General features: G+C 39.1%; 1 protein-coding gene across 2 annotated transcripts; it reads right to left on the bottom strand.

Annotated features, from left to right (window-relative positions):
• Positions 1-2,900: 2,900 nt before the first annotated feature.
• LOC310931818 (poly(rC)-binding protein 2-like) lies at positions 2,901-12,287 on the bottom strand. 2 transcript variants are annotated; one of them, XM_083895052.1, is made up of 13 exons: positions 12,150-12,287; positions 11,293-11,426; positions 10,659-10,682; positions 10,533-10,565; positions 10,282-10,398; positions 7,596-7,727; positions 7,371-7,499; positions 7,158-7,232; positions 6,179-6,238; positions 5,788-5,860; positions 4,957-5,012; positions 4,714-4,883; positions 2,901-4,123 (listed from the first exon to the last, which is right to left on the bottom strand). In XM_083895052.1, the coding sequence occupies exons 2-13, from the start codon at positions 11,359-11,361 to the stop codon at positions 4,087-4,089; spliced, it is 975 nt and encodes a 324-aa protein (XP_083751178.1). In that variant the 5' UTR covers positions 11,362-11,426; positions 12,150-12,287; the 3' UTR covers positions 2,901-4,086. The 2 variants fall into 2 exon arrangements, with proteins under 2 accessions (XP_083751178.1, XP_083751179.1); XM_083895053.1 differs by having other exon boundaries at positions 6,197-6,238.
• Between the last annotated feature and the right edge of the window lie 1,139 nt (positions 12,288-13,426).

Below are 13,426 nucleotides of genomic sequence, written 5' to 3'. Positions count from 1 at the left end.
TAAACTTCGGGAATTACTTAACCTCTTCCATGTGAGGCCTATTTTTTCTGCTTCCTGTCTGAAATGACTTACTCAAAACAAGTATATAAATAGTATATCTTCACAATTACAGGGTCTGTGTATAAAGTATTGTCCTCAAAAGAAAGCCCAGACACGTGAGATTATTACATTATTACTAGGGCTGTCAAAAGATTAACATTTTTAATCAGATTAATCACAGGGTAGTGTGGATTAATCACCAATAATCACGATTAATTACCATTTGTAAATATGCCAAAAAAGAAATTTCTCCTTATATTGTTGTAGGAACAGAGAGATAAATAAATTATGTGAAAATATAAATGTAAAGAACAATAAAATACTGTAAATAACTTGTAAAAACCTATACAAACTTAGTAAAAAATAAACATTTCATTGTAAAAAAAACCACATTATAAGACAATATAAATAAATTAAATAAATAAAATTAAATAAAAAACCTATACATTGCACTGTAAATAACTCACATTATAAACAAAATATAAAGTATAGAAGTTAAATAGTTTTCTTACTAAACTCACAGCAGGAAATTCCTCATCAGCACTTTGAAGCACCTGCTGCTACTAGTTAGCGTTAGCATCAGCTAGCATTCTGACGCTAATGTTAGCTGCTGTCTGTGTCCCCGTTAGTTAGACAGTGACTGTTAATGTTATGATTATATCATTATCTGCATCAGTAGCGTCACTTACAACTGTGTGTCTTTCTTTCTTTCTTCCTCTTCTAACTTCCTGATTGATAATTCCTCTTCATTTTCCTTCAGCTTCACACAGGTTAACGTGAGGAGACGTGGGGTCCTAAGCAGTTGTCCGCAGCCTTGCCTGTTCATAAACTGCACGTCTACCCGTAGCGCGATGAAAGTGAGAAAGTGCGTTAATGCGTTAAAAATTAACATCCTGCGTTAACGCGTTAATTTTGACAGCCCTAATTATTACATGAATTAATACATTTTTATCTCCACCTTAAAAAACACCGCATCAGTGCGAGAGTGAATCATAATGAGAGAAGCACATTTCATCTAGGAATCAGTGAAGCGAAATCTAATGAGTAAATGTGCAACAACAACAAAACCAGAGCAGTTTAACAGATGTTTGAATTCTCACCAGGACTGAATCTCTGGGCAGGAAATGGATCATCTGTGTATATATAACATATACAAGATGGAGGCTCCTGCCTAAAGTGCATTCTGTATAAAAGGAGAACAAAGTTATTTTCATTTTTCAAAGTCACGATATATCAAATAAAACTTGCAGACTTTTTCGAAACAGAAGAGAAAAATACCTCGACTTTATGTTGTTTTATACTTGCTGTGACGACTTTCTTCAGTAAACTGTTTTACTGCCAAAAACATACGTAAATCACACAATAAAAGCATGAATTCCTCACATGAACCCTCACATCCTAAACTGAATTTCTCTTTATCTTATCATTTTATCTCACTTATTAAAACAATATTTAAATAAGTGAGATGGTTATTTCCGATAGTGAAATATTGTGATATTTTTGCACGGTCATTTATCGAGACACCAATGATTGATTTAAAAAATAAATAAATAAATTAGTAACATTTAACAGTTTTTGTGGATTAACATAAAAAAAAAATCTATAGATATTTCAGTCCACTAGATGGTGCCAAGTGCTCATTCCCACTCGAGCTGTTGTGCGAGTATATCACAATATACAGTATGATTTCACAAAAATACCCTTCAAATACAGTCACTTGAGGTCACATAGAACCTTTTCGAGACGCGATTCGCTTTTGCCTTCACTGCCTCGACACTGCTGACGTTTTTAAAAAGCAGTAAAAAGGACTTTTCTTTTATTGTGATTTTACCCCGTCAGTATTTTACTTACATTGCCCTGTGAAGTAAATAAAATGCACTCATTTACTTTACTAATCTGACAATTCCCACCCCAAGTGACTTACAGTTGAACATGAAAAGTGAGCTTTTATTGGATATCAATGCTTTGTGCAGATTCTACAATTCTACTATGAGCTCAACTATTTCCCCAAGACTTTTACATAAAAAAGGTTTCCATTTTTCACACTCAAAGACTTCCAAGACTTATGCAAACACCCTAATATCATGGAAGCCGCTAACAACTACACCAACCGTGAGGCCCTGGGTTAGCACATCCATCCTTTAAAGCTCCCATAGAACAGATGTTCCAGATAACGCTGTTTTTTTAGGTGTGTATCACCTCGTTTATGTAGCCTGAAGGTTCGAAACAAACAGTTCAGCCACTGCTGAGAACACTGCGTTGCATTGTAATCTGGTTACGTAAACAGCATTTCTCCTGAATAGCAGAACGTCCGTTGTGGAGGTGTTTCACGAGCGACAGTCTTCTGACTCTGGGTCTGACTCTGGGTCAAAGGTCGTCAAAGGGACTGCGGCGAGGAGTCGTGAAGAAGCTATTTTTAAACACTGTTAAAATAATGTGTTGATAATGAGTAGCAGTGCATCCACCGTTCCAGAGGAGGGAGCTGTGCTTCTGAGAGCTGGTGTGCAAATTACGTCACTTCCAGGTATTGGCCAATCACAAGAGAGTTGAGAAGCTCTCGTTTGCTGGCCAATCACAACACAGTCTGTCTTCTGGGGGTGAGATTTCAGTCTGTAACAGCGCAGCTGATGAGAGCTTCAGTGAGGAGAGATTTCTATCGGCTCATTTACAGCAACTATGAGGTTTTTGAGCATAAAAACAAGTTAATGTATGTAAGTAGACCTCCATAACTAATATATAATGTGCCATAGGACCACTCTATGTGAGCTTTAGATCCAGATACCGACAACAAGCGAATAAATAACTGCCAAAATAACGACCAACAACCCGTTAAGCATTTCACATCTCTTTTTTTTTTTTTATTTCTGCATTTCATTTCAACAATTTAATTGCACCCCGATCTACAATAGTTTGAAAACGTGCACAAAAACGTGAGTTTCTTCATCCTGCAAAGAATAATAAAAAATAAAATCTGACCCAGGCAAAAAGGATAGCAGGAAACTAGTGTTAATTCTATAATTTTTTTCCTTCTAGTTAGTCATAATTTAATACCTCAGCATAATATACTTATAAAGACCAATATGTCTTGTAGTTTTTTTGTTGCCCCTTGCAGCATTCCCCAGCCCTGCAGTTAAAAAAAATATTTTCTCTATTTAAAACAAACATTTCAATGTTATTATCTTCATCGTCGCCACTATGGTCTTCGTAATTTCAGGGAAATGAAAATATTTTCCTCTCACTCAGGCCCGCTCCTATAGTCACAGAGGCCCACCCGCAATTATCAGAATCCAATATACAATAATGCTCAAAAAGTCCTGATCAGGAAATAAAAACCGATGGAAACAGGAATGACACAAAAAAAACAATTCATCTACAAAAAAAATTAGAGGTGAGACATAGTGTAGCTTAAAATTCTCCTTTGCGCACCCTCACACATGGAGAGGGATTACATTTTCCTTCCGACCGCATCATCAACCCGGGATCATTTACACCAACTGAAACCTGTTTATTTATCACACAGAGCTTACAGTTTCAAACTGAAGGTGGCAAATATCAACACATTCTACTCTTACAAGGAGCCGTGTGTATTAAATAAAAATAAATAGATATTTAAAAAGGAAGGGAAAGAACAGTCCATCTATAATGTTATTTTTTTTTTCTTCATTTTTACATTTTCTAAGAAAAATCTGACATAAGAAAAAAACATTTATGCCTTTTTCAGATTTTTCTAAAACGTTTTTTTTACCTATATCAAGAAAAAAAAGATTCATACAGATATACAACAAAATAAAAAGGAGGAAAAGAAAAAATACAACGGAAGGAAGTCCTTTAAAAAACTATATGCAAAGGGAATTTTAAAAACAATAAATAAATAAAATACCAATACCATGATGATGGTGTAATTACAACTCATTAGGTGTCTAACCAAAGCAGAGGAGAAAACTGAGTTTATAGTACTTGGTTTTTGCATTAAGTTCAATAAGGGACCTCTTGGTAAAAAGTAGGGGAAGGGGTTACGTTAGGTGCTGATGATGATGATCCTCCATGTCAGTTGGCTGCGAGTCCAGTAGCTTCAGAAGAAAGCCTGACGAGCACAAACAGAAAAGAGAGTTCCACGTCAACGTTTCGTTTTTAAAAACACTGCAAATGTAACGTTTGGACAGTGACGGGATGGCGTGGGAAAAGACGCTAATCTGAGAGAGTGTGTGAAGAGCTGTGGTTTCTGTTGAGTTAAAAAATACTTTGTGCAAATACATTTTTTTAAAGCAATAAAAATAAATGCCTTCAATTAAAAAAATAATGTAAAGAAAAACGTATGACAATGCATGGAGTTAAGAAGAAGAATACGCAAACAAGTCAAGCTCTGGTCTGCCATCATAATTGGAGGAATTAGAACTTCCTGTATTTTTCCTTCTTTTACTAAAACGCTAAAGACACGACACAATATTATAAAATACATTTTAGTATGCAAAGGTGTTGAGCTTCTGAGTAATAATAAATGACGGCCGACGTAGTTTTGCAGAAGATTACGAAGGCAGTGAAGCTGATTGTATTTGGATTTAAAAAGTCATAACTCGATTAGTTTTAGGGAAAAACTAAAACTTTTAGACATCAGAGTAATATGTCCACATGATATGGGATGGACGTATCAGAGTAGCCTGCAGACTTTCTTACCGAGCATTGATCAGGTACTCAGCCAGGCTGATGCTGGCGTGGGAGCCAGTGATGGTGACCTGTCTGTCAGTTGAGCCCTCGACAGGGTTGGCGATCTTGATCTGAGCGCCTGACATCTGACGGATCTCGTTGATCTTTGCGCCCTGGCGGCCGATAATGCAACCGATGAGCTGAAACGAGGAGAAAACATCAGCTCCTTCGATCCCAAAAAGGGGGACAAAACATTTGGCCTTAACAACTTACATCGTTTGGAATGGTCAGCTCGTGAGAGTCCGTTTGTGCAGAGGCATCCATCCCAGCTGCAGAACCACAGAGAAACCACATTAAACTTGACTAAGCTGAAAATAGCCAGAGGTCGACCAATAGTGGACTGTTTAAGGCTAATAGAAGAACATGCTTTGATATTTTTAAGTGGTTTTTTTCTGAAGTTATTTTGAAGACTGGTGCTGGGATCTCCATTTATATTGCAGTGTCAGGGTCTTCATACAGTTGTTTATTAGTGCTGGGCGCTTTCACGGCACCAACGTTGACAAATGTCAACGCGTTTCCAGGACGACTGACCGGAAAAAGACGCATGTGACGTCATGTTCGCGTGACTAGGGATTGTTAAAATGAGTCTCGAAAGTAACGCTAAACTTTAAAAACAGAGGCACACATACGCAGTACACAGGTACGCTGTGTATTTGTAGCACTGCTCTTTTCGTTTAATAAACAGACCGCTCCAGTTCGACTGTCGGCGCGCTAAACGGCGCTAAAAGTAGCCAACGGAGCTAACGCAGCTAACTTGTAAACGGTGCCTGGACTCCGGTGTCGCGGCACATAAACATGACGTCACACGTGCCTTTTCCCGGTCAGTCGTCATGGAAGCGCGTTGTTCGTTAATCTCGCGCCCAGCACTATTTAGCAAAAGAAAATCACATATACAGATATTTTCAGCAAAAGCAGCTTTTAAATATATTTATATATTTATATATTTATATAATGTATCAGAGCAGATTAATTGGCTAAAACTATTAAATGTTTGTCGTTTGAAGGGTACAAATCTACAGCAATCAAAATCCCTCGTTTACTTACCCTGGAAGCCCTGGTTGCTATGTGCAATGGGGAAGGGGCTCTGCTGCATGGCCAGCTGGTGAAGTTTGGTGAGCTGTGGAAACAATTAAAGAGAGGGAGGAAAAAACAGGTGAGGAAAGTTATTTTTACTCATCAAAAGCAGAAAATTTCCCTTTTTTAAATAGTTGTTATGATGATGATGATGATGAGAGGAAAATGTGAAATGAAACATGAGGGGGCCATGATTTAGCCTACAGTGTATTTAGGGGGGAATATAAATGTTGATTATTTATTTATAAAAATGGATGCTTCTATCAAGAAAAGGTGGTTGGGAAAAAAAGGAATCGGAGAGATGACAAGAGGGTGGCATGGCTTCCCAGGACCGAAGTTACAAATATATTGAATCACTTACAGAGGGCCCTTCACTTACATCAGGCTGTGGAATGGCGTGCTGTCCTTGGACAGCGTATGCCTGCAAGGAGAGAACAGCACTTAAGACGGTGTCACACACACTGAACTCTAATATCCATCAGTTCACCGGCTACAAAAACACAACCAGACATGGTGGAGACAGCACAGCAGTGGCCAGAACAATGCACATCTATAATTTAATTCCTCTGACCAGAACAGCTTCAGGACAAAGCGGAAACATCACATCATTGCCAGATAAAGAACCTTAAAAGTGGACACTGTGTAGCCAGTAGAGCTGAAACAATGAATCGTCAACTATTTTGATAATCGATTAATCCGTCTGAGGCTTTTTTCATGATTGTTTTAGCTACTTAAATGTGAATATTTTCTTTGTTTCTTTGCTCCACGTAACAAAAAAATCATTCAAGCTGAATCATTTTGTTTGTGGACAAAACAAGACATTCGAAAACATTGTCATTTCAAGGTTTGACAAACACTGATCAACGTTTCAACATTTTATGGACCAAACGATTAATCGAGAAAATAATCGACAGATTAAACGATTACAAAAATAAATCGTCAGGCCACATTATACTTCTACAACTGCGTAATGTGTTATCCAACTGCATAACCACGTCGATCCCTCAAGCCCTCATACTTCTCCATCGGGGTGCCGGATACGCACTGCAATTTCTCGCCCGATCTGTAGGGGTCACTGTTGTGCTTCAGCAATGGCTGAGGACCAACCACAGCCATTGCCTTCTCAATGGAGAAGGCCATTGCCTTCTCCGTTGTCCCTTGACGCCGTGAGGGTATATAAGAATATATTACATGAAGCTGGAGACGACGGAGAGGGCTCTCCGTAATCAATGTAGAGCACTTTACGCAGGAGTATAAATTGGGCTTTAGTTGCAGCTCTAGTGGCCAGACAATACCAGTGACACTTCTAGATAATGAAACAATAGATTGTTGTCATTTACCTGACCACCTGCAAAGATGACAGGAGAGCCTGAGGGTTTGGGTCTGTACGGGATGGTTACTCCCTTTGGTGGGGACTAAAAAAAAAAAGAAGAAAAAGAAACATTCACGACTGACTATCAAGGCAATAGCAACACTACAATAAGAAATTCATTAAGTCTATCCATGAGTGTCATGATAAATTCATAATAGCACAATATATATGGCGAGTGTACCTCGAGCATGACGACACAGATCTGCTTGACACACTCGATAATGGACTGTGGGGTCCCTGCAACGGTAATGGCACGCTCTGTTGAGTTGGGCAACATGTCCCCTGCTACTTGTACCTGAGCTCCCGCTGACTGTAGAAACAAAAGCCAACAAGAATCAGGACACATCAGGGGGTGAGTCGTGTGTAAAACTTTTACAAAACAGGGGAGAGAAATGTGCCAACAAACCTCTCGGATTTCCTTGATCTTGCAGCCACCCTTGCCAATGAGTGAGCCACACTGGCTGGCAGGCACGACGAGGCGCATGGTAACTGGCGGTTTGCTGGTGGCCGTACTGTTAGTCATTGAGTTGCTGATGTCCTACAAGAAAAAAAAAAACGTAGATGAGAACATTTAAAGGTCCCATATTATACCCTATTTCTCCAAGTGAACCTAGTTCCCTGGTGTCCTAATGAACATGTCTTTGACATGATTTGGTCAAAATACCTTAAGGATGAAGCACCATAGCAGCCAAAACAGCCCTGTTCAGAACGAGGTAAAACGAAACTTAAGGGATGGGAAATGACATCAGCCACAGAGGTTTCTGGGAACTAACAGCAGTTAGCATTTGGAAAAGTGATCATTTGCAGGCCTTAGCAGGCACATTGCAGTCATATATGACATGTATCCATTGGACAAATAAAGCCTCCGAGGCTGGAAGTTTGTGTAGGACTCTGTGCTGCACTATGGAGCCAAGAATAGAACTTTTCACAGACTCCGCAGACTTCCCTTTTTTTTTTTTATATTGTTGTCCTCGCCAGCACTTCTCTGTGTTTCACGGACAAAGCGGAGCTCCGCGAAACAACAATTCCAGGAACGTAGCGTCTCGTTACGTCCCAAGGAGCACAGAAGTCAACATCGTGTGTTTCATCTCCTGTACATAGACTGAGGAGGACCACAAACACGAGTCATCTTTTTTCACACTTTGGCGACTGGTGGTGCCTCCATAGTAGCAAATATAAGGATTTAAATGATTAAAAGGTTGATTTTGCATCGTATGGGACATTGAAAAGTCCTACTGCTCCAACACATGCCACTGTACTGCAGTAACATTTCCCAAGAGGGACCTCTCAATCAAAACAATAAGAGAAAACCTAATTTTCAATGTCTAGAAGCAGTGTGGAACCATGGGAGCTGTTGAAACCTCGTCAAAAAAACGCAAAGTAAATGGCAAAGAGCAGCTCTGAACCATCTGAGACAATACACACAATACAATCTAGTAAAAATAACTAATGAAAACAAAATTCTCCTTCCTTACTCTGTTTCATTAGGGTTTCTCTGTGGAAGTTTTAGCCGTCATATACAGTAGCAAACCAATGTGCTTGTGCATTTGCTGTAAGTTTTAGCTCGTGCTGCACTGATCTACTTTTTGCACCACAGATAACGATACCTTGACATTTAGAATCAGACAATTCCTGACTGCGATACAGAAAAGCAACGTGGAATTGTGGTAACAAGCGGTACGTATCATTCTGTGGAAAAAACTGGGGTCGTTCTTTTGTGCAAGGCAACGTCCTATTTCCAAAAGATAGGAATGAAATGAAACTAAAAAATTTCGTTCCTATTTCTTTAAAACATATGAACAGATAGAAATGTACTAATAACTGTGGCCCAGTACACAAATCTTAAATAAACCAATAGCTTCACAAGCGTTAGCTGAGAGTTAAAAGTGTATTCCTTTAAGACACCTGAAGGTGCGTGATGACATCAGTGTGAGCGACGGCAAAAATTGAGTATAACTGTACCGGAAGAATTGTTTGGGTTATGCATGAGAAGGCAAGAGGTGACCGTGCATGTGTTTACCTGCCATGTGGAGTTAACTGGATCATTGAACCTGAAGCAAAGTGAGTCAACCTACTTCTTCAGCCCTGGAGAACAACATTGTGTTCTCTCCAACACTCTCTAACTACGGTCTGTTTGGGAAAAAAACGAGTTAAAGAGCACCGGCTTCTCGCTGCAGGCTCCGCTGCTTTAGAGCACAGCAGCGCATATCTTCAGTATTGAACAGATCCGGTTTTACTGCCACGAGAGTTATAAAAGACCTTGTCGAGCAAAACACGCTGTGCTTTTTGTATTTTCAATATAGTCTGTAAATAGTGCTTTTTCATACAAAATATGAATGATTAATCGATAACTCGTCAATTTTCCTGACAATCAGTTAAGAAAATGTAATCAAATGCCCGTCTCCACAATACACACAAAACGTTGGGAAAAAACTACAGCATTTGTTTACAAGAGAAAACAAATATCTCCTTCCGTACTCGGTTTTCATACTTGAAGTTCTCGCTGTCATATGCAGTAGTGCACCAATGTGGTTTCGCATACATGGCATCATCCATGGGGAGCAGGGCCTTCAGCCACTCTGCTCCCAAACTCTGGAACTCTCTCCCACATGACACCCTGAACATCATCAATCTCCCTTCAGTTCAAAACCTCACTCAAAACCCACTTTTTTAAAAACTTGCTTTTGGTTTGTAATTGCGTTGTTTTTACCAGAACAACTGAATATATCTTTTTAACTTTACTGTCTGTGTACATTGAATGGGTGTCCGCTTTTAACTATGTGCATGTTTTCTTTTAATTGAAAAGTGACCGTGAGTGACAGAAAGGTACTTTTAAATAAAATGTATCATTATTATAATCATCATCACCTTTACGATAAACAGAGGTAATCAGAAGTCATGCAGCTAGTGCTGTTTAATACACAGGAGTCTATGTCCGAAAGTGCAGTGTGTGAATGCTGTACATGTAGTTGCATGTTCTGGCCCTCATTTAATTTAGTCAAAGTTATGCAAAGCCACCATGGTCATTTCACAAAAAAGAGACAGTTTTTTTCTAGGAGTTTAAATGAGTATTAGGGCTGTTTTGGTCTTACCTCTTCCAGTTTCTCAATGATCATTGAGAAGGCTTTGAAAATGGAGGTGGTGGGTCCTGCAAGGGTTATAATCCTCTCCGGACAGTTCCCCTCTGAGATGTTGATGCGAGCACCACTCTGCTCAGACAATAAATCCATAGAGGAAGCAACAAATTAGTCAGTGTCATCATGTGACACCCCTCCGAGTCAGTCCAACTAAATTTATGCACATCTCTTTTCTAGAATAAATCACACTTAAAAAACAATCTTACCTCTTCTCTCATCTTCTTCACTGATTCTCCTTTCTGTAAAAGTCAAGCACATGTGCACAATATTTACAAAATATGCCAACAGACAAAAAGTGGATAGCATCACTCTACTAGTAAACAAAAACTAACCTTTCCGATGATGCTTCCAACTTCCTGAGGGGGAGAACAAACATACATGTTAAAACAATAAATGCGATAATGTTAGTGTGTTTTTATTTAGGGTACATCCACGCTGCTCTGTTTACATTTAAACGCACACACCTGCCGTCTGTCTTACAACAACATTTATAAACCAAGAAAACAAAGAAGTTTGAAGTTGTCACACACAGACCGACAGAGACCTTTGGAAACAATGCACCGTGGTCTGGTGCCAAACGGGTTAAGTTTAGGGGATAAGAGATATATTGGCAAATATGAGTGTGTATTCTTCATTACTACTATTGTTGGACTAAATTGTGTCTTGCTGGTATGATGAAATGCTAGTTTCATAGCTGGCACGGCTATTGTGGCCGAGCCTACACACCCATGTTGGAAATGCAAGCCTGTACATTCTTCAGCTACAAGTACAGACTCTACTTCCTGTATATACAGTAGCAGCAAATACATGTGTGTGTATGTGCAATTACAGGTATACAGGCGTAGGCGCAGATGTGTATTTATTCGAACAACACTCATTCTAATGAACCGATGAGCACGAATGTAGCTAAAGATGACGGTGATTATGAATGTTTAAAAGGAGAACAGTGTGTGCAGTCACACTCACCTTCCCGTGCATCAGTAGCCTGATGGTCAGGGTGACATTAAGTCCTCCTTCAACAAGAGTTGAGTCCATTGCTGCAGCTATATCCAGACACTAAACTGGCCAACGAAGCGAGTCTTTAGTCACTTGCTGAAAGTCTGTAACAGTGGAAAACGTGAGCATTAGAGACAAATGGAGAAACTGGAACCTACCATTTAGTACAGAGCTACAGCTAACGCAGGCAGTAAACACCATGTTGACTTAACGTGTGGTTAAATAATAATAAAAGCAAACCACTTCAGTCCAGTAATTCACATTAGACTGGCCCGAGTCCACTAACTCACGTTAGCACAATGACCCACTGTCCCCATGTTACCATGCCTATTTCCTGGCACTAAATAGCTGTGGCGACATACCAATTTGGGGTTTTAATTTAAGATACACAAGGAGTAATTGTGTAATAATAACTTTATGCCGCGTGTGAGTCGACAGAGGCTACTGAAGACTGTGAACCACGTTAACAACACAAACACTGTTCTATTTTGGAAAGAGCAACACAGTCAGTCACGCAAGTTAGCGATAAAGGCTAAGCTAGCTAGCACTGTAACATTCCCCAATAACTTATCTGCTGTACTATTTCGTAAACACGTTAATAAAACACACGCGAAACACAGCGAAGGAGCCGCTAACCCTCGGTTGACCATGAAGCTAAATACAGTTCAGTAATTTTCCACCCTATGCTTAGCATTAGCATCGCGCGCTCCAGTGAATAGCCGGGCCCCGCGGCCTACGAAGCGCGCTGAGGTACACAGGAGTTACCGCTGTCCTTCATCCTGGGAGAGAGGGGGTAAAAAAACAAAGGTGTATCTATGGAGTCTTACCAGAACCGTCCCTTGAAGAGTGTTCAGGGGGTGGGTAGGGTGGCAAGGGTGGAAGGGGAGAGGTTCGGGAGGGAGTTTTAAAAGGATCCGGGGAAGAGGGAAGCGACGCCGCGGTTCGATCGGACTCCACTCTTCTGCTTAGCACAAAAGACAAAATGCGTTCAACTTTGACCTCCTCAAGACCACGCCCCTCTGCATAGATATTCCCGCCCATATATGGCCCCGCCCCCCCAAATAATCAACACATGAAGAGTCAAATACAGGAATATTCAATTAAATCATACATTTTCAATAAAAAAAAGGTTATTTTTATAATTGTATTATGTTACGATTTTACTGTTTGAATTATTTTGTGCCTCTGTAAAGCTCTTTGGTCAAACCTTGGTTGTTTTTAGAAATATAGTTGACTTGACTTGATTATATTAGATTAAATTGATTGCGTCTCACCTGAAGTGCATAGGCAGTAACAGAATAAATAATATAATGTAAAAGTGGTACAAGGATAGTACAGTATATATGATGAAAATAATTGTTCTAAAATAAATAATCATATAGAAATTATTAATGAAAGGGACACAGTTTTTTTGTTTACAGTTATTTATATTAAACAAACTTATACTTATATAGAATATTAATGGGTACACCGATTGTGCAGGTGTTGTAAAGATGTATTTTATCGATAATTATTAACATTTTTCACTGCCAACTGATTAAAACACTGAAAACGTAATGTAACATAGCAATGGTTCCATCACAGGAGTAAAGTAGATATTTGATTTATTGATCACAGACCAGGAAATGGTTATGTTACAGCAGGAATAGACGTCACATATAAAACATAAGAATGTACTGTGCTAAAGAAGAATAAAATATATAAGATGTTTTTAAAATATAACTATCAGTTGATAGTTAGAGGTCAAACAACATGAAATACATCATAGCATGATCTTGCAGATTAAATATGGATGTGTTCAACCAACACGCTATTATAGAGAACATATTATTGATAAGATAATCCTTTATTAGTCAATGCCTAATGAACATTTCTTTTTTTAAATAGATATCATTAAAAGTTGCTGCTGATGATTGGATGATTGAAATATAGAAGAAAACAATTCTAACACAATATTTTTTTGTTGATTCTCAGAATGTCCCTGCTGATGACACACTGCTGCAGTTCCCTCTACATCCAACAGATGGCACAAAAGCACTGTGAGTAAAGTCATAACTGTGGATTCAGCCTTTTTTTTTGCAGTCGCCTTTAAAATAGAACATAT

Source organism: Microchirus variegatus (genome assembly GCF_963457635.1).
Source record: "Microchirus variegatus genome assembly, chromosome: 9".
Classification (NCBI taxonomy): Eukaryota; Metazoa; Chordata; class Actinopteri; order Pleuronectiformes; family Soleidae; genus Microchirus; species Microchirus variegatus.
The sequence above is the reverse complement of the archived record's forward strand: the minus strand, read 5'-3'. Positions and strand labels throughout refer to the sequence as shown.